Source organism: Pteronotus mesoamericanus, unplaced genomic scaffold, assembly GCF_021234165.1.
Source record: "Pteronotus mesoamericanus isolate MK-2021 breed Mesoamerican mustached bat unplaced genomic scaffold, CSHL_Meso_final contig_502, whole genome shotgun sequence".
Taxonomy (NCBI): Eukaryota; Metazoa; Chordata; class Mammalia; order Chiroptera; family Mormoopidae; genus Pteronotus; species Pteronotus mesoamericanus.
This window is the reverse complement of record NW_026555187.1, coordinates 1,621,413-1,642,849: the sequence shown is the minus strand read 5'-3', so window position 1 is coordinate 1,642,849 and position 21,437 is coordinate 1,621,413. Positions and strand designations below refer to the sequence as shown.

The 21,437-nt window shown below is 54.1% G+C and overlaps 1 protein-coding gene across 1 annotated transcript; it reads right to left on the bottom strand.

Annotated features, from left to right (window-relative positions):
• Nucleotides 1-6,105: 6,105 nt before the first annotated feature.
• Nucleotides 6,106-21,060, bottom strand: MAP1S (microtubule associated protein 1S). Its single transcript, XM_054578872.1, has 7 exons — nt 20,905-21,060; nt 19,674-19,775; nt 18,198-18,280; nt 17,300-17,440; nt 14,355-16,698; nt 7,117-7,352; nt 6,106-6,284 (listed from the first exon to the last, which is right to left on the bottom strand). The coding sequence occupies exons 1-7, from the start codon at nt 21,044-21,046 to the stop codon at nt 6,129-6,131; spliced, it is 3,204 nt and encodes a 1,067-aa protein (XP_054434847.1). The 5' UTR covers nt 21,047-21,060; the 3' UTR covers nt 6,106-6,128.
• Nucleotides 21,061-21,437: the final 377 nt, after the last annotated feature.

Below are 21,437 nucleotides of genomic sequence, written 5' to 3'. Positions count from 1 at the left end.
AGATCTGCCCGTGGCCCTGTGCCCGGAAGAGGCCTGGGGTCCGGGCCCAGTATTCTCCAGCCTGCATGCTGCCTCTGTTTCCCCCTCAGGACTCAGTACTTCTGCCTCAGACAATCCCTGTTTCCCATGGCAACTACTTTTTAAAAATAAACTTTTTATTTTGAGCAGCTTTTAATTTACAGTGTTATTGTGAAGATGGTATGGAAAGTTCCTGTCTATCTTACATTATCAACATCTTACATTAACATAGTACATTTATCACAACTAATGAACCAATATGGAGACGTTAACTAAAGTCCATAGTTTATTCAGATTTCCTCAGTTTTCTCAGGTGTACTTTCTTTCTTTTTTTTTTTTTTTTTTGTCCCAGGATTCTACGGGCATTCAGTTGCCCTGTGTCCTTAGACTCTTCTGGGCTGAGACAGTGTCTCAGACTTTCTTGGTTTTGATGACCTTGCCAGTTTTGAGAACCAATCAGGGGTTTGATTTCCCCCCCTCACCCAAGGACATTTTTTCCCCCCATTCCTTTAGGGAGAGGGTGAGAGAGAGAGAGAGAGAGAGAGAGACAGACAGACATTGATGTGAGAGAGAAACATTGACTGGTTGCTTCCTGGATGCACTGGGACCAGAGATCACTCACAGCTGGATCTGGGATGGAACTCGCCAAGGCCAAGGATTCGAACCCACAAACTAGGTATGTGCCCTGACTGGGAATCGGACCACAACCCCTCTGTTACAGTATGACATCCAACCACCTGAGCCACAGCGGCCAGGGCTGACGGGTGTTTTGTAGGATGGCCCAGAATTTGAATTTTAAAAATGTATATTGAAATATATTTTTCATATAATTGTGCAGATTTAAGGTGCACAACATGTCGATTTGATGTTTATGTATTATTATATGATTGCCACAGTTGGGATTCGTGTGGTGTTTCGTTCTTACGGGTGGACCGGGGTGACGGCGGTGGGGAGGAGAACCACGGAGAAGGGCCCTCCTCGTCCCACGGAGGCCAGGGCTCATGCCGCCAACAGGACTCTGCACTGTGATGCTGGCCTTGATCACCTGGCGGAGGTGCTGTCTCTGTAAAGCTGCTCTCTTCCTCTTTCCAAGCGCCCCCTTTGGAAGGCATTTGCTATTTACAGCCCACACCCAAGGGCAGTTCTACTCCCCCTCCTTGAAGGAAGAGTATTTGCATAAATTATTTGGGGTGCCTCTGCCTGGGAAATATGTCTCTTCTCCTCCCTTTATTCATCTATTCAATTTATTCATATCAGCATGGATCCATGGATATGTATTTTACACTTTGGATTATAATCCAATACTATTTTACTGATTTTCTTGCCTAAATTGTTCCAGCTTTGGCCTCTGGGAGTTCATTCAGTTGGCTATCACGCCCCTATCACACCCTTGTCTTCCTCTTTTAGCACTTCCTTACTCTGCCACTACAAGAGGCTCCATGCTCACGTCACCCATTTCCTGCCCCAGCCGGGGAATCAGACTTTTCTCCCAGGAGAAGCCTTTGTTGTGCCGTCCACTGGGGAACAGTGCTAAAACCAAGACCAGGGTAGTCGGGGTACTTGTTGCTACTGGGTTTCACGGCTTCTCGCCCTCTCCACTGACAGAGCCAGGGCATATATGTGTGTATACTAACCCGTGTATATATACAAATCTCTAAATATTTCCACATGTAACTGCTTGTACCTACATTAAGTTAAACATGAGCCCTGGCTTGTGTGGCTCAGAGGATTGAGCATTGGTCTGCGAACCAAAAGGTCACCAGTTCAATTCCTGGTTGGGGCACATGCCTGGGTTGTAGGCCAGGTCCCCAACTGAGGGTATGCAAGAGGCAACTGGTTGATATTTCTCTCACATATAGATGTTTCTCTTCCTCCCTTTCTCCCCATCATCTCTAAAAATCAATCAATAAATATATTTAAAAATAATAATTTGCATTGAAGAAAAGTTACACATATGTTCATGCAGATATCTCTACAGTGAGCAATCTGCCATTCCAGGTGCACAGAGAGTGGCTGTAGGAGGTTAACCCCAAGCTGCAGGGGTTTTTAAAAATAGAAACCCATCGCATGCTTCTCCAGCACCAAACCCTCCCCTCGCTGCCAGCACCCTCAGTCAAGACTCCAGAGGCTCTCCAAAGCCCTCAGGCCGGTGCAGTCCGGCCCCGCCCCCATCTCTGCAGCCTGAACAAAATCGGCCCCAGCCTAGCACCTCTACTTCTGAGGTGCCTTCTGCCCCCCGGTGCTCTTCTCTCCCAGTGCCACGTCTGACTGCTGTCTTACCTTGCAGAGCCGATCTGCAAGCTCTGGTCTGGGCTGACCCCTTTACCCCAGGGTGTTATACGAGGCTCAGGCCCCCTCCCTCAACAGGCTGGTGGCTCCTTGGGGGTTCTGGCACCACTCGAACCAGCCAGGTGGGATCTGCACTGCATTCTTGGCCCCACACTTGCCTCCCTCAAAGTCTGAGCCAGGGGCAAGTTGGGGAAGAGGGAGAGAATTCTTGTTTTACAGGCAAGGAGACTGTGGCTCGTAGGCAAGAGGATACTCTGAAGTCACAGAGTGAAGACATGTCCAAGGCATGACTTGACCCAGGTGCACTGGTGCCAAAGCTCTCACTTGCCCTGAACTTGGACCACAAAAAACACTGCGGTGATAGGGAGGACAGGACGTAGAACAGACCCATCTGACAAGCCTGGGGCTAAGAAGGCCAGGGAAGGAAACCCAGAGGCCATCAACCCCAGTACAGCCCAAGGCCACCTCACCTGGAGGTTCACAGGCCAAGTTTCTTATTTCTGAGGGTGGAGGAAGGGGGCGGTGCCCAGAGATGTGAAGTAACATTCACAAGGTCACACAGCAATGCTGCCAAGCTGGGACACAAGCAACATTTCCTGAGCACCTATGTGCTACGCAGATAAAGCGACATACTTTGTGTAGGCAGGTGCCTGTTTCAGCAGCAATCTGGGCTGCGGACTAGAAGGAAACACAAGAGGGTGGACAGGTTGGCATTTTAAAAGGAGTAGGTCAGGAATAGTCAGGCTGCCTGGGCTGGGCGTGTGGGTGTGATAAGGGGGAGAGCAGGGAGGCCTTCCTGGAGGAGAGGCCCTAGTAGGTGGGATTTGGAAGATGAGAGGTTATTGTGCTGCTTTTCCCAGGAGAAACCATCCCTCCCTTCCCCACCACTGCCTCCGAAGAGCTCACATCTTCCCAGAAAAGTGCTCCGATCACGCCCCACCACAGACCTGGGCCCCCCAGCCACCCACCTTCTGCTCCCCAATGTCTTCCAAATCCGTGCCCCAAATCTGGCCTCCTCACTCACTGCTCCCCAGATGGGCCCCGCCCTCAGCTCCAAGAAGGGGAACTTGGCAACTGACTGCTCAGCAGCGCGTGCAGGCAGCTGTAGGACCCACAGCAGCTGCCCCTTGTTCCGGGGGCTTCAGTGTTACCAGTCTCCTCTCGGTTCCTCTGTCTCTGTGGGCCCCTCCCCGGGCGTGCTCCTCTGTTTCCCCTGACGTGGCTTGCTCCTTTGCATCCTTATGCTGGGTGGCATGGGGACCGCTGGCACTGTGCGCCACCCTACCGCCCCAACCCTGCGGGTTGTAGTCTCCTGTGTCTGGCTCCCCCTTTCAATGCCGTTTGCCCAGCGAGGGCAGCATTGCTGAATGACTGGCTGGACGGTGGCATTGCAAGCTGAGGACACCCAGGTGCAAAGGCCTGGAGACAGGATCTGAATGTTAAAGCAACACCGAGAGATCCCAGGAGGGCAGGCAAACACTGCAGCTCAGGCGCAGGGTATCAGGGAGGGGCTCCCGGTTCACGGCGGTGCAGAGTGGGGGCCTGGGCCAAGGGCACACATCTGGCTCCTGCGCAGGCCCAGGGCTCCCCCCACCCCCGCCCCCCGCCACCTCCCCGCCCTTCAATGCTGCAGGGATATTTTTAGTGGCTGCTCCTGCAGAGGCCTGGCCAGACAGCTGTCAGAAGAGATTGGGGAGAGGGAGGGAGAAAAAAAAAAGACGCAGAGAGAGAGGAAAAGAAGGGAATGGGGGCCGGGGCGGGGGGCACGGGGAGGAAGACTCCAAGCTGCAAGCTGTTCTAGCCCATGGATGAGAAAGGGTCAGAGTCATGCCCTAGACCATAGCCCGCAGCCTCTTTGTGTAAATAAAGTTTTATTGGAATGCAGCCATTTCCCTGTGTTCAGTTACAACAACAGAGCTGAGTGGTCTGGACAGAGATGGCATGGCCCACACCACCAAAAATATATATGTGGTTTTTTTACTGAAAAAGTTTGCCAACCCCGGGCCAGGGCAAAGCTCCCTTTGAGGGGGCCGGGGGAGGGGGGCACTTGTCAGTGGTCATTAGCTGATTTTGACTATTTCAGATTCTCCCCCTCCAGGTACAAGGGAGGAGCTGAGTGCTTCTCAGCTCCTGAATCAGCCAGTCATGTCACTTGCTTTGGTCAATTACATGCTTCCTGTTGTAAGCCTTTAGGAGCTGGTCCTGATTCCTGGCCATGTGACCCCTTCCTGTCTCAGCACCTAGTGTTCTAGGTGGTGGAAGGTCTGTCCAGCTGGGATGCCGAGTGAGAGTGAGGAGAAACACAGCAACATCAGAAATGTAAAAAGCAGGGAAAGATCCACCAAGTATTCAGGGCTCATTAAAAATACAGTCAAAGTCAAGATTTCTGTAACTGCCACTGGCCCTGTGACTCTGATCCCTGACTGCTATGGACTGATTCGTGTCCCCCTAAATTCCTATGTTGAAGCACAAATCCCCAATAAAATGGTGTTTGGAGGTGGGGCCTTTGGGAGGTCATTAGCATTCCATGAGGTCCTGAGGGTGGAGCTCTTAGGGTGGGATTAGTGCCTTTATAAGGGACTCGGGACACGTGAAGGGCACAGTAAGGAGGCAACTGGCTACAAACCAGCAAGAGGCCCTCACCAGGATCCCATTCTGCTGGCGCCCTGACCTCAGACCTCCAGCCTTCCGAGCGTGAGAATTAAGTGTCTGTTGCTTACACTGCCCAATTTGCAGTATCGTTATAGGAGCCTGAACGCATCAAGACATTGGCTGACACAGCCCAAAGGCATCCGTACCACAAAACCCTACGCAGCCACACAGTGATTTCGGGCCGCTGTTTCCAAGGGAGAGGAGCAGCGTGCTGAACAGCTCAGGAGAGCTGATGGTGTGTGTCCTGGGCTGCCGTCACAAAGTGTCACAAACTGGGGGCTTAAAAATACAGGTGTAAACAGGGTTGGTTCCTTTGGGAGGTTCTAGGGGAGGAGCCTTCCTCACCCTCTCCCGCTTCTGGGGCTCTGGCGTCCCTTAGTTTATGGGGCTGCATCACTCCAACCTCTGCCTCCATCTGCACAACTTTCTCCTCTGGGCCTGGGGCTCCCCCTCTGTCTCTTACAAGGACAGTTATCACTGGCTTTAGAGCCACTCTGTCTAGGATGATCTCAAGACCCTTCACTTAGTTACACCTGCAAAGACCTTTTTTCCTCATCCAGTCACATTCCCAGGTATCACAGGCCAGGATTCAAACAGGTGTTTTCTGGAGTCACCATTCAAGCCATTGTGGATGGCATCTTTTCTAAAATTTTATTTAGGAGTTTCTATACATGCAGCGGTAAGGATGGGGGCTCGTCAAGAAACTGCTGTTTGCAACCTTTTGAGTTTCAGATTCTTCCTGCAGCTCTGACTCCTGCTATAAGCATGGATTTTCTCTAGGAACAGGGCAGCTTTGGTTTTATGGTTTTGGAGTGGAGACTGGGGTTCAAATCTCACCTCAGCCACTGACTGGCCTATATGGAAGGGGTCCATCAGCTGCCTTCCCCGTCTGTAACAGCCCCTCCCAGCGGCCAGGGTGGGGGAAGGGCTGTGGTCAGCAGCAGGGACGCTGCCGGCAATCCTTGCTGGACAGCCACGCCCTCTTCTGTGCCTCACCTAGGAGCCCACATGATGGCGACTGTCCCTTGCGCTGCCAGCTCTCCTGTTGGCAGAAGAAACTGAGGCCACAGTGGAGTGGGACACTTGGTTTATTTCTGATGCAGTGACTCTTGGGACAGTGGCGGATTTGGGCTGAGGGGTGGGGTGGGGTGGGGTGGGGTGGGGTAGGGCTAGAACTCCACCTTGCAAGCGGGGAAGGCCTCATCCTGCATGGACACGGTGCTGTTGCTGCCCAGCACTGTGATGCCCAGCTCCTGGTGCCGAGCATGCGTCTCTTCATACCACTCGTGCATGGCCATTGAGTCGAACGTGGGGATCAGGGTCACCTGCAGGCAGGAAAAACGGACCGCAGTGAAGGGGAGCGTGCTCTGTCCTCCTGGCCCAGCCCCTCAGCAGCTGAGGTCCTCCTCGGATCGTGTGTGTTCCGCCTCCATTACCTCTTCCCTAGCTATATATCTGCAGCCAGCAGCCAGCTGGCTCCTGAAGTCCCTTCTGTTTCCCACAGTTCCCAAGGACCCTCTTACAACCCAGGAGGCCGGGCCACGGCTGTGAGCCCCTCTCCATGCCTCCCACTTTTGGCTCACCCAGGCCTTGCTCCCGCTCCTCGGACATACCAGGCTCACTCCCACCTCCAGGCCTTCGCCCATGTCGTGCCCTGCACCTGGGCTTGCCCCTGGGCTGCTTTGTAAGCCGTGTGCGAGGCCACGGGTCACACACTCACATGCTGAGCGGGCAGCTGGGTACCTAGGAGCTCTTCCCTCTCTCAAACTCGCCTTGCCCTTCAATGCTCCATTTCAAGGCTTCTTCTGGGACAAGTCCAGCCAGCCCTCTTTCTCAACTATGTAGGTGCCACACACACCTCCTGTTCCCTCTGGCCAATTCTAATGACATTGTGGGGCGGTTCAGAATTGGGAGTCAGAAGAAGTGACGAACCAGTCCACCCTGCGTCCCCACGCAGGCTGCTGCAGACGAATGAGATGAATATGACAGGGACAGCATTTTGAGAGCTGCGGAGGACTCCTGCATTTGCCCTCATTCCCTTGTGACCTTGGGGATGCAGTTGAGTCTGAGCCCGTTCCCATCTCTGTGTGGGTCCAACAGGAAGACCCTGGGAGGCCCTGTGCCGAGAGAGACTAAGGCCCTGGAGTGGGCGCTCACCTTGAGGTCACGATCCCACTGCTGCTTGCCAGCCAGCAGTGCGTCCAGGACGGCCCGCATGCCTTCTTCCTTGTGCTGGTCCTGACCGCTGATGACATAGCAGAGCGCGCGGACCCGCCGGAAGAACTCCTCATCCACCAGGCAGATGCTGCCCCCGCTGGGCAGATAAGCCAAGTCAAGGTAGACAGGGGAGCCAGGCGAGGGCTCCAGCCCACGTGGCCGGCCGCTGGCTGTCCCTGTGGGCAAGAGGGATGGGATCAACTGTGAGTTCCTGGATTGGGAAGGGGCTGAGACTCAGCTCTATTTTCACCTGAATGGCTCCCTTCTAAGCAGGAGTCCTGATCTCCCCAATGTCTTCCCCAAAGCTTTGTGGTTGGTTGACAAGCCCTCCCTGGCATGGACAAGGTGCTCAGTGAACTCGTAACACCCCTAGCTGGGAACCTCCCTGGCCAGTCCCCAGACACAGACATCTTCAGGGCTAGAAGGAAGGGGCACCTATGGAGGGCTTCCTGGAAGAGAGTGTTTTTGGTGCTTGAGCCCTAGAAGCAGCTGATGCCTGGCAGGCTCTGCTGCTACTGCAGCATCCATCTGTTCAACCAGTGAAGGGACATTTATCACATCCTGGGGACCTGGCAGTGACCCAGACAGACAGAAATCACTGCCCACAAGGGTGATGAGAGCCAGGGCTGGTACGGGAGGGATCAGGTTGCAGGAGGGACACCCAGGACAGGGAGGCCTGAATGGAGCTGGAGCAGCTGCGCTTGGATTCTGGACCGCGGCCCTGGACCCAGAGCCTGCTCAAGGAGGACAAGGCCATCACTTTGGGGTGAGCGACTTTATAATCACTTGATTGAGGTCTTGGGCACAAGAAGCCTGCCAGACACTTGATGTCTTATGATCATAAACACTGCCCATCTGAGTGTGGGCCCAAAGGGCTGCAGGGGCATGTGTGAAACAATGAAACCCTAGCTTTGGGCACATGGCATGTCACTCGAAATGAAACTGTGGTGATAAGGAAACTGTGGAGCCTCAGGAAAAGGAGCGACGGCGGCTACGGAAAGCACAGGGAGACGGGGTGGTCGAGGTGGATGGGCGAAGAGAAGGCGAGGGGGCCGTGGGCAGGGAGATGGGGTGGAGGAGGGGCTGGCAACCATCTGCTTTTGTAAAGGTGGTTTTACTGGAACCCCCGTTCAGTTACTCCCTGAGATGCTGAGTTTGGGACAGAGATGGTCTGGCCTGTGAAGCTCAAAGTTTACCCTCTGGCCCTTTAAAGACACTGAATGCTGATCTAGCATGGAGGGGCAGAATCCTGAGTGGCCAAGACCGTGGTTTTTCCAAAGAGGCCAAATGCCTTGGCAGGCAGAGCCTCAGCTGACCCCCTTTCCCATGGGCCCCTGCCGGCGGGGGGGGGGCACACCCCTCTCTCTGCCACTGTGCTAGGAACCTCTGACCTGCCAAAGGTCACAGGGGTCCCTCAGGGGCCTCTCTTGAAATCTGCCCAAGACAAACAAGAGGTGGGCACTGAGGCTCAGAGAGAATCGAGAGACCAGGGCGTCCAGGAGCCGTGGACAGGCCATGCGGGGAGAGAAGCCAGAGACCCCCATCAGCTCCTGGAGGGCAGGACTGCCCCGGGCACCTGAAATGGGGCCCAACCCAAAGACAAGTGCTCACTAAACATGAGCTACAGTTATTATCACTGTTGTCACTGCCACTGCCTTCTCATCAGCGTTCCCTAGGTAATTCCAGCCCTGCATCAACTACTGCCGTGGACACCAAGTACTGCACAGCAGTGGGTGGAAGCCAACATGAGCCGAGAGTGTCAAACACGTGCCAGTCTCCCAAAACTTAGCATGAAAAAGAGAAGGGGAATTATCTAGTAATTTCTGTTGTTGACTACATGTGAAACATCACCTTTATGTGTAGCAGGAAAGAGTTTTAACGTAGTGGGAGGATGGGACAGTGGGAAGCACCAGGAACCTCCCTCCCCACCTAGAGGGTAATTGTACTGCGGCCCCTCCCCCTCAAGTTGGAGTGACTTCATGGGATTTAAAGGACTGCACATTTCTTCTTCTTCTTCTCCCCCCACCTCCTTTTCCTGGGAGCCCGGTACCTAAGGACTAGGACATTCAAAAGCAACTACATGTGCAGGAGAACTTGGAAAGTTACCACACAAGCCCAGAGAAAGGCAGAGGCTGAGATAAGACCCGAGAACACCTCACATTTACACCTCAGACTGATCCCCACCACGGAGACGGCCCATGATAATCGCACACACAAAAAGCCACAGGAGCTTTTCACAACGATGATGCCCAAGACGGCGCCCAAAGAGAAAAGGAAGCCCCTGCCCCTCCCAAAGCTGAAGCCAAAAAAAAAAAGCCTTTGAAGGCAAAGAAAGCAGTGCTGAAAGGCATCCACAGCTACAAAAAAAGAGAAAAAAGATCCACATGTCACCCACCTTTTGGTGGCCAAAGACACTGTAGCTCTGACTGCAGCCCAAATATCCTGGGAAGAGCGAGCGCCTCCAGGAGAAACAAGCTGGGCCACTATGCCATCACCACGTCCCCCCTGACTCCCGAGTCAGCCAGGAAGGAGATAGAAGACAACAATACACTTGTGTTCATTGTGGAGGTCAAGGCCAACAAGCCCCAGATCAAACAGGCTGTGAAGAAGCTCTATGATGTTGCCGTGGCCAAGGTCAACGCCCTGATCAGGCCTGATGGAGAGAAGAAGGCATATGTTCGACTGACTCCTGGCTATGAGGCTTTGGACATTGCCAGCAAAATTGGGATCATCTAAACTGAGTCCCTGGCTAACCTAAATATAAAAATTTTATACTGTTAAAAAAAAAAAAAGTCACAGGAAACCCTGGGGAAGGGGAAAATTTGGATTTCAGAGTCACCACATCATTACATTCAAATGTTCAGTTAAAAAAAAAAGAATCACAAGGCACACAAAGAAACAGGAAAGTAGGGACCATTCAAAGGAAAAACAAGAAATCAACAAAAACTGCCTGACAAAGACCAGATGGCAGACTTACTAGACAAAGACTTCAGAACAACTGTGTGAAAGATCCTAAAGGAACATGTGGAAAAAAAATTAAGAAAACAATGTATGAACAAAATATAAAATCAATGAAGAGACAGAAAACAAAAACCAAAAACAAAGCCTGCAGCTGAAAAAAATACAATAGCTGAAATGGAAAAAAATCACTAGAGGGATTGTGTTTAAAATTTGAACGGGCAGAGAAATCAGTGATATTGATGATATAATAATGGAAGTTAGGAGTCTGAAGAACAGAAAGAAAACATTAAAGAGAGTGAACAGGGACTAAGAAACCTGTGAAGCACCAAGAAGAGAGAAAGGGCCAGAAAGATTTTTAAAAAAAGAACCCCGCCTTGGCTGATGTGGCTCAATGGATTGAGCACTGGCCTGTGAACCAAAAGGTCACCAGTTCTGTTCCCAGTCAGGGCACATGCCTGGGTTATGGGCCAGGTCCCCAGATGGGGGCGTGTGAGAGGCAAAGAATTGATGTGTCTCTAGCATATTGATGTTTCTCTCCCTCTCTTTCACCCTTCCTTCCCCTCTAAAAGTAAATAAAATCTTTAAGAAAAAGAGCCCCAAATTTCCCATATTTGATGAAGGACATGAACATAACCATCGAAGAAGCTTAATGAATTCCAAGGAGAATAAGCTCAGGGAGACCCACCCTGAGAAACACTGTAATCAAACTGTTGAAAGCAGAAATAAAGAGAATCTCTGAAAGAAAGTGGTGCTAAAGGGAGGAGTTTACAGCTATCAAAGTACATTTTAAAAGGTTTTACTTAAAAAGAATATTTCAAATCACCAATCTAACATTGCAATTTAAGGAACTACAAAAAGAAGAACAAAGTAAATCTAAAGCTAGCAAAAGAAAGGAAATAAAGATTAGAGCAGAGATCAATAAAATAGAGAATAGAAAAACTTAGAAATAATGAAATTAAAAGTTGTTTTTTTGAAAAGATTAACAAAATTGACAAATCCTTAGTTGGACTAAGAAAAAAAAGAGAAAAGACTCAAATTAATAAGAGCAAAAAAAAAAAAAAAAAAAAAAACAGTGGCATAGAATAAAGAGCCCCAAAATAAAGCCTCTCATATATGGTCAAATGATTTTTGACAAACGTGCCAAGACTATTCAATAGGGGAAAGAATAGGCTTTTCAACAAACAGTACTGGGAAATGTGCAAAAGAACGAAGTTGAACCCCTGTTTAAGACCGTATTTAAAAACTAACTCAAAATTGATCAAAGAGATAATGTAAGAGCTTACACAAAGAGTTTTATAACTCTTACATTGGATCTGGCAATAATTTCTTGGATATGACACCAAAAGCACAGACAACAGAATAAAAAAGACAAACTGGATTTTATGTTAAAAAAAGTAAAAATTTTGTGCATCAAAGGACACTATCAACAGAGTAAAAAGGCAACACAAAGACTGGGAGAAAATATTGTAAATCATATATTTGATAAGGAATTCATATCCAGAATACAAAGAGAATTCTCGCAACGCAACAAGAAAAACACAAAAACAACCCCATTCAAAGATGGGCAAAGGACCTAGTAGATGTTTCTCTAAAGATATAACAACGGTCAACAAGCAGATGAAAAGATATTCAGCATCACACTAATCATCAGGGAAATAAAAATCAAAACCCCAAGATACCACTTTACACCCATTAGGATGGCCACTATCAAAAAAACAGAGCGAAGTGCCAGAAAAAAAATTACTACTCATACGTCCAGAGAAAATATACATTGATAAAAGATGAAGGCAAAGTAAAGGCAATTCTCAGATGAAGGGAAATGAAGAGAATTGTTAGCATACGTGCTCTATGAGAAATGCTCAAGGATTTTTTTTTTTTTAAATCCTCACCTGAAGATGTTTACTGATTTTTAGAGAGGGAGGCAGGGGAAGAGAGAGAGAAGTATCAACTGGTTGCCTCCCGTACATGCGTCCACCGGATCTCAAACCCACAACCTAGGTATGTGCCCTGACCTGGTATCAAACTTGCAAACTTTTGGCTTCTGTGGCGATGCTCTAATCAACTGAGCCACCTGGCTAGGGCTCAAGAAAGTTTTTTGGGCTGAAGGGAATTAACAGCAGAGGGAAACTTAAGGAATGAAGGAGAAACATAAATGGTGAATGTATCCTCTTAATTCTTTTAAATATGTGTAACTACTGAGAGCAAACATTGTAACAGTATCTGGTGAGGTTTTCAATGTATGTGGACATAATTCACATAATAACTATAATATAAAAGGGGGAGGGTAAAAGGATCTATATGGTTGTAATGCTTCTACATCTTGAAGTATTAAAATATCCACTGTACATAGACTATAAACTGTTCTGATTGTTAACTTCATCTTTTTCATCAAAGAGTTTAAAATCCACTATTTGGTGTCTTTGGGAGCTTCCAAGGCTGTTTCCATATAGACGTAAATATAAACAAAGCTGACTCCATTTTTGTGCACGCCCCCCCCCCCATTTCTTTCGAATTTCCATGTTCTGAACCTGACCTAACTAGCCCAGCCGGCATCAAAGCCTCATAGTTAGTGATTAGGTGTGTCCTATAAGCTCACACAGTATAACCATAAAGATTCCTGTCAGCAAATGGCCAGAGTGGCATAGCAACTGAGATAGTATCACACTAGGTGCTGGTGTCTGTTGTAAGCCACTACCCATCCTTACACCACCAGGAGGTATGGTCCCTTTGTCTCACCAGTAATTAGCTCCGCTATACCACAAGACGCCTACCGTAACGCCTGTGTAGCAGCGGAGATTATCTGTGCAGATTGTGGGGTCACCTTCTGCTTGGACCCAACGTTCCTGTAATTTACAGGAAGACTGGGAGCCGTGTGCACCCCAAGTTAAATGAAAAATTTTTTTAATGCAGCAATTCCACTTCTGTATTGATCTCAAAAAATTTAAAGCAAGGTCTCGAAGAGACATTTGCACGTCCACATTCACAGCAGCCTTATTTGTAGCAGCCAAAAAGTGGAAGCAACCTAAGTGCCCATAAAAGAATGACTGAACAAAATGTGGTCGGTCTCTCTGTACCACGGAACATTACTCAGCCTTAAAAAGAAATGAAATTCTGACACATGCTACGGCATGAATAAACCATGAGGACATTGTGCCAAGTGAAATAAGCCAGTCGCCAAAAGGATAAATATTGTGATTCCACTTGCATGAGGTCCCTAGAGGAGTGAGGTCCAGAGAGACAGAAAGGAGGGTGGGTGCCAGGGGCTGGGGCTGGAGGGAGAAATAGGGAGTTACAGTTTAATGGGGACCATTTCAGTTCAAGACGAAGGGGGATCTGGAGACGGGCGGTGGGGGTGGCTGCATGTGGATGTACTTACTGTCACTGAACTGGACACTTAAAAATAGCTAAGGTGGTAAATGTGATGTTCTGTACCTCCCTTATTACAATTAAGCAAAACTGGGAAAGGGTAGCAGAGCAGGCGAGAGACAGCTATCCTCAGGAAGGCCTGCCTGCTGGGCCGGTCCCCGGGGAGACTTCAGAAGGGATCCCCACGTTGTGTGAACAGTAAGGGCGGCTCTCCATCCTATACTACTCCTGTAACAACGCGGCTGGGGCCAAACACTGGCTTCCTCCTTGCTCGGGAGTCTGGAACTATGGTACAAGCCAGGCAGAGGTGCTGACATGACCAGTTCCTGAAACCCCCGCAGCTGAGTCTCTAATGACCCGCTTCTCCCACGCCACCACAGCTTGCTGCTCAGGAACTAAGCGCATGGTGCGACTCCACTACAAGAGGACCCTAGCAGCTCAGGTCCGGTTCCGCAGGGATGCGCAGGACCCCGCGCTGCAGAGCCCGCAGAGCCGGAGCGCCCTCCCATGCCCTGCGGCAGGGAGTGCAGCTGGGCCCTCCTGGCCAACCGCCCACCTGGCCCTGGTCTTAAGAACCTCAACACAATCGGTTGTGTAAAATACACTATCAACTTCACCCGTTTCTTTTCGTGCACTGTGGCTACCGGCAGGTCCACGATGACACTGCACATTTCCACTGCCAGCACTGCTTGGGCAATTGGGAACTGCCAAGTGTTTGAAGTGAGGCTGGAGCTACTTTATTGAGGAAGATAAGGCCCAGACAGGGTGGCAGGTGTAACTAAGGTCACACAGCATTAAGGACAGGACTTGGGCTGGTAACCCACTGAGGTCTCCAGCTCCCAGGTACTTACCCGATGGACCCCGAGTGGCCGTCTTGGGGACTGAGGGCTTTCTGGACAGGGGTGCCCGACCTCCCTTGTCACTGGCCTCGCTCCGGGCGCTGAGAGGCCGACTGGCCCGGTTCCCACTAGCCTGCCCCTTGGTCTTGGCAGTGGTCGCTGGAGTGGCTTTGGGAGCAGCAGTACTGGGGGCGGAGCGGGCTAGGGGCTTCCGGGCACGGCCAAGGCCCTCTGTCCGCCGGGACTGTTCGGGGGGCAATAGCTCGGGGTCCACCATGCAGATGCTGGGTGGGGTGGGCAGCGGTGGGGGGACCTTGAGGGGGTCGGGCAGTGGGTTGCGGCGAGAGACCCCAAAGCCCTCCATGTCCTCATCTGAGTCCACAGTGCCAGGGGCAGCAGGCAGGGGGTCCGAGTCAGACAGCGTGGGCAGGGACTCACTGACGGATGTGGGCGGTGTCTCCTCAGCCCCGAGAGCACCTGCCCGCTCCTGGGACCGAGCGCTGCTGTCATTGGAGCTGCCGGGGGACGTGGGGGCCATGGGCAGGGCCTTGCGGTGCTCGAACTCACAGGGCGACACTAGGCACAGGTCCACGTCATGCGGGGAGGCCGAGCGCCGCACCCGGGGGCCTCGAAGTGGGAGGCTCAGCCCTGCCTCACTCATAGGGACAGGGGGCGGTGGCAGCACCTGCTCAAAGGAGACGGACAGGGACTCATCCACCTCTGTGGAGTGTGGGGAGCCTACCTCAGCAGGCAGGGAAGGTGTGGTCACTGTGGGGGAGGCATCTGGCCCCACCTCCCCGCCGCGCAGAGGGCTCAGCGACAGCTGCCTACTGCCCTCAGCCGGGCCCTGCTGGGCTCCAGCTGGTGAGGGGGTGTGTGGCGGGGAGGTGCCACTGGCCACCAGCTGCTCCTGAGTCTTTAGACTGTTACTGTCCTCCCCTGTGGGGCTCAGCCCCAGTTCCAGGCTGCTCCCTTGGCTGGGCGTGGCCACCAGCTGGGGGACGGGAGAGCTGCAGGCCTCTGTCGGGGGGCTTGCCTCTCCACACCGGAAGCTGGGGCCACTGTGCGGCCCATTAGCCGCCAATGGGACACCTGGACGGTGACTGCTGAGTGCTTTTCGGGGCTTGGATGTTGCCTGAGCACCCGGCTTCTTGCTGTTGATCACGGTAGAGGATGCCCGGTTCAGCTCCCTGGGCTGGGTCCGAGCAGTGCTCGGCTTGGGGTCCTTCTTCACCTCACGGGGATGCCTAGCTTCCTTCTCAGCCCGGCGAGGGCCCTCAGCCCGTGGCGGCTCCTTCCGGGCCACCCCAGGGCGCTCCGGGGCAGGCCTGGCAGGCAATGTAGTCCGGCCCTCTCTCCTCAAGCTGTCCCGGGAACCCACACTTTCCTTGCTCTCAGTGCGCCGAGGCCCCGCCAGGTCTTGGGGGGTTACCACAGGTTCCCGCAAGAAACCCAAGTGCTGCAGGCGGACCAGGCTATCCAGGAGGCGGGCAGGTGGCGTGCAGCCAGGGAACAGCACACGCACCACCTTCTCAGTGGGGCCTGTGGGATGCCACACCAGCAGGGCACACACAGATGCCAGCGTGCGTTCGGCACCAGCTGAGGGCGGGTGCAGCACGTACATGTCCAGCCGGCCGACACCCATTTTCTGGAAGAGCACAGTGGGCTCGGCTGGCATCGTCCCGCGGCTCAGGGGCAGAGGCTCTATGCCCAGCCGAGCCAGGAGTCTACAGGCCAGCTCCGCCTCATCCTCACCACGCACCAGACGAGAGGTGGCCCCGCGGGCATTGAGGAACACAACGCCCAGGCCTGGCGAGACGAGCCTGCGCAGCCTGTCGTCCCCAGAGTCCCCACTGTCTGCTGCCTCCTCACGCTCCGCCAGCTTGCGCCGCAGCAGGCTGTTGAGACCCGGGAGGCTGTCGGCACCTGCATGTGTCACCAGAACCGCGTCCACCCTGTCCAGGTGCCGCACCAGCTTCCAGAAGCTCGACTTGGGGTTTGAGCCGCCGTTGACCAGCATGGTGAAGCCATTGACGGCAAAGAAGGCGGCATCCCCGAGGCCACCGGGGAAGATGTAGCAGCAAGGCCGGGCGAGCCTGAGGAAGCCCACGGATGCTGGTGGCTCAAGCAGCTCGAAGGGGGATGGCAACTCCAGTGACTCAGCCACGTACTCCAGGAACTCACGCAGACCTTCAGAGGCCGGCCGCTGCACTGGTGGGTTCAGCTGCAGCTGGAGCCCACCAGGGAGGCCAAGCACTTCGGGTGCCAGCTGGGCCCAGTCTCCGAGGGTCGGGCAAGTGATCGTGAGCTTGGGCGGGTCGGCAGACGGGGGTGCAGCATCCAGGAGATCCCGGATCTGCAGAGGGAGAAAATGGCTAAGGAGCTACCTGGAGCCAGGCAACACCCAGCACCTTGGGAAAACTAAACAAGGACACCCCCATCCTGTCTCCTGGGGCTGTGGGGTTACCTGACACCCTCAGGACAAAAATCCAGCCCCCCCCACAAGTCCTGCCTCACCCTTTGCTCCTCCACCCCTGCCCTCTCTCCCTCTCTTTGCCCCAGGGCCTTTGCACTTGCTATTTCCTCCAGGGAGGCCTTCCCTGCCCTGTCACTGGCTCTTCCTCACCATGGGTACATCACTGCGTATACCATAAACCTGTTTTTTTCTGGGTTGTTGTTTTGTTTTTTTTTCCGTCTGCCCCACCCAGACTAAGGACTCCACAAGGGAACCTGGAGTGCCACTTGAAGCCTTCGGGATGTCTGTTAATTCACAGGACCACCTTTGAACCACACACTGTAATGGGTGATGAAACTGTGCCCTGACAGCAGAAGGGATACACGTCACCACCATCCTTCCACGCAAGAGAAGATGGGGCTCCAGACTGCAGGTCACCAGGGGCCACGCAGCCCATGGGATTCACAGCCCAGGGAGGCAGGGTGGGGAGGAGGCAGCTTACCTCTTTGTCCCCCAGGACCTGGAGGAAGTGGCGGGGCGAGAAGCCCCCAGTCTGGAGCAGCAGCTCCCCTGTCTCTTCCAGGCAGGGCCCAGCCAGCACCAGAAGCTTGTGAGGAGCAGGGTCCAGGAGAAGGTTCCGGAGCTGAGGAAGGAGGAGAATGTTAAAGGCCCTATTCTGCACAGTGACATAACCAGCACCCCACTTTGGGATGGCCCCCAACCCCAAACCTATGCATAACCACCCCACTCCGGTCTCCACCCCATGGCGAGGCCAGTGCTTGACGAGAAGCCGGGAATGCAGCCTCTCTGCCTCCTGCTGCTCAACCCCCACCCAAAACTCCTCATCCTGAAACATCTGGCTCCAGTGCCCCCTCCTCTTCAAAATCCTCTATACCCTTTTGGGGCTCCCTCAAGCCCACCTCTCCCTATGGCCCAGCCCCAATGCCACAGGACTGGCTGTCTCCTCTTGAGCCCACTGAGAGAGCAGTTTTGATGAGAGGAATCAACCTGTACAAGGGTCTCTATGGGGATGTCCTGGGGCTCTATCTTCTTCCTTTTTCTCATGGATAATTGGGAGAAGGATACAGACATTCACAAACTACAAGTACTAAAAAGTCAATTCAGACAACTATTAGGGCCCAGCCAGAGGGAACACACAAATCGCAACTATCCATCAGTTTCTGCCTTCCCACCTCCCTCCGCCAGACCTTCCCTATCCCGGTCCTTTCTCCCAGGCTCGAGCGTTTTGGGGGATGGGGGAGGCTTCCTGGGGAAGAGGGCCCTGCTGCTGGGTGCGGAGAGGAGGATTTCAGGCAACACGAAGTCAGGGACACAGATCAGGATGGGGAATGGCAGTGGTCTCCGCAGCCCACTCACTCCAGGAGCTGACCGGTCCCTACCTCATCACACAGGGACTTGTCTGACGGGTTCAGAAGGACCAGGGTCTCCAGGGTGTCTCCTCGGTGGTGCAGGCTGCGTTGGCCTGTTGAAGGATTGGACCCTGTGAGTTTGGAGCTGGGCCACGTGCACAGGGTCAGGCTGTCCAGGTCAAACCCTGCCTCCCTGAGGGCCCCTAGGCAGCCATGAGCCCCTCCAGGATCTACTTCCCAGGAACCCCCGCCAGGCAGGGCTGGCCTACATGGCAGCGCCGCAGGCCCGGATGAGGCAGGAACAGGAAGCCTACCTCAGCAGGCCTCCCACTGGAAACAGAGGTGACAACAAGGCCATCACTGCTTATGAGGCCCAATTCACAGCCGTTAGCCCTGTGGGGGATACCATCATCACCCCTATTTTATAGGCAGGGAGCCTGAGCCCAGGGAGGGCGAATGAGGGAACAACATGGGCCCTGAGGCAGGGCTGTAGGAGGACAGGGAAGTGGCAGGTGGGGCGGGAATGAGGAGCAGCAGGAGGAAGCCCAGGGCTGGGAGTGGGGTTGATTCTGGGATCGCAACCCTAGTCTGTTCCGTGGAGCCCAGATGTGCTTCCAACATGGAACACCAAGCCTGGAGGCTAGGGAGGCAAGTACCCTCCAGGGCTAAAGTGTGTGCTTCTTATCACAACCTGGATATTGCTCCATTCAGGTGGGGAAACCAAGGCACAGAGAGGGGAAGTGGCCACTGAGGTCACACAGAGCCGACAGGATATCCAATTCCCCCTTCTCATGAGGGGTCAGGAAACCACCCGGAACTGCTGGGACAATGAGGCGACTGGTCACTTCCTTCCGCTCCTGCAGCAGCCTGGAGGTGACTCAAGGGCTGGCTGAGGGGAGGGGGGCTGCAGCACTGGCCGAGGTGGGGAAGCTCCAGGAGACACCCAGGCCCTGCCCAGCAGCTGCTGCTGTTACCACAGAATCCCCAAGGAGCCACAGGCTATGTGGGGCTTTCTCGAGCACCCCAAATCCCTCCTAGATCTTGCAACTTTCTCAGCTGCCCATCTACTGAGTACCTGTTATGTACCCAACCCTGCGCAGGGGTCATGGTCATCAACCAAACACATTCCCTGCCACACGAAGCCCACACACCTTCCGCCCACCCAGCAGCTCCTCACTTTCCAAATGTTCTGCCCCTTTGCTTGGGCCCTTCCCTCCACTGAACACAGCAGTCCCGGATGCTTCTCCTCCAAAAAGCCCCCTCACCCCAGGCCTCCCTGTCCCCCACGCCTCATCTGCCTCTTCTGTCAAATAAGGACAAAAACAGGAGCATCCGCCCCGCCCCGTGGGCTGTGGATGACCAGGGAGGTCCCTCTGGGTCAGGGCCTGCCCCCGCTCCACACTCAGCAGGGCTCAGCGGTATCATTGTTGTTCAGGCATTCAGAGAACACGTGCCCGGCCAACACAAAAGGAGAGCCCACGGGGCACACAGGGTCTGCAGTCTCACCTTTTATGATGCTGGAGAAGGTGGCCGAGTGCCGGGACACGAACACCTTGAGCTGCTCATCCAGGCTGCAGATGCCAGGGTCAATGTCCCAGGACCTGAGGCCTGGTGGGGGGAAGGGGCATCGAGGTGGGAGATCAGCCCCCTCCCCTCAACCTGCTCCTGCATCTTGATCATCTCAGTCACCTCCTCCCCTCCAGCACCTGCCCCAATGCCACCACGGGTCTCACTGTTTCTGCCCCCTACCAGACACATTCCTACCGCTGGGCCTTGGCTCCAGCTGTTCCCATTGTCTAAAAGGCGCCCCCTCCCTTTAGATCCTCTTTGCCTTTTGCATCCTTCTGCGCCACCCAGACAACATGCAAGCTTCAAACTGGTTCCGTCCCCTCATTCACCTTGGGTCCCCCGCCTCCACTCCCCTCTCACACACGCACTTAGCCCTGTGACAGCAGGGCTGAGCCTCTCCTATTCCCTACCCAGCGCTCTGCAGGGGAACACTTTCCAAGCTTGTGAATCGTGTGTGTGCCGTCGCCCCACTTTAAAGGCGGTGGACCCCAGGCCTTGCCGAATGGAGAGATGACTGCCCTCCAACCACGGTGTGGAATGCATGCCAGGTGTGGTATGCCAAGTGGCTGCAGGTTAATTGAACCTCGCAGGTGCACCTATGACTCACCTCTCCTGGTGCCAAATCCCACGGATAGGCCGCACCCGCCCACATCCCAATTAGCAACTCCTCGTGGAGCCACGGAAAGTGGGCCCCGGGGCTCCAGGCTCGGACTCCCCGTCTTTGCTCCTCCCTCCAGGACATCCAGGCTGCTGACACCCGGGGATTTCAGGCGACGCTGCCCTCCCCGTGGCAGGCCCAGCGGGCGGGAAGCGGAGCTGTTGCCCGTGTTGCCCAATCGCACCAGTCCCAAAGCCGGGCCATGTCCCTTTAGTGGTCTGCACGCGGGTCCGGGCGGGGCAGCCCAGCCTAGGGCGGACGCCCATGGTCTTGGCCCGAGCCGTGCGACTAACAGTGAAGGGATCTGAGCTCTCGATCCCTGTATCGTGCCGCTCAGTCCACCGACCGCCCGGTCCGGGCCCGCTGGATTTCGCCACCTCCCACCCCGATTCCCTGGCCCAGCTCCGCGGAATCATCCGCTCCCCTCCCCCGTAGCAGTCCCACCCCCCCGGGCCCCCGCCCCATCCCCCACCGGGCCGCCCCACCCCTGCCATCCCCCTCCCGCCCCACCTCGTTCGAGCTCCTCCAACACGTAGTTCAGCAGCCCGGGGCAGCTGCACTCGCCGCCCACCACGAGCAGCAATGAACTCGGCGCCTCAGACGCCCAGGGCCCCGTTGCCTCTGCAGCCGCCACTGCCTCCACTGCCGCCATGTTCGCACCGCCCTGAGGCTGCGAGAGCCCGCCCCCCGGCCCCTCCCCTTAAAGGGGCCGTACCGGAAACGATGACAACCCGGCTCGGAAGTCTTCCTCCCGCCTGTTCTGTGCCCCCTACTGGCCCCTAGAAGTCGTGGAAGCTGTGCTGACTTTTAGGTCACCACTTTGCATCTGCCGAAAGGTCATCATCCATCCACCCAACTATCCATCCACCCATCCACCCATCCACTCGTATTCATCCATCCATTCAGCAAACCTTGCTGCATGTCTACCACTTGCCAATCAGAATCCCTGCCCTCGGGGAACACACAGTACATCGCAGTAGGCCCAATCAGAACTGCTCCCAGCTCCCTAGGTCAGCGCTTGGACAGAGAAAAGAAAAGTGTCT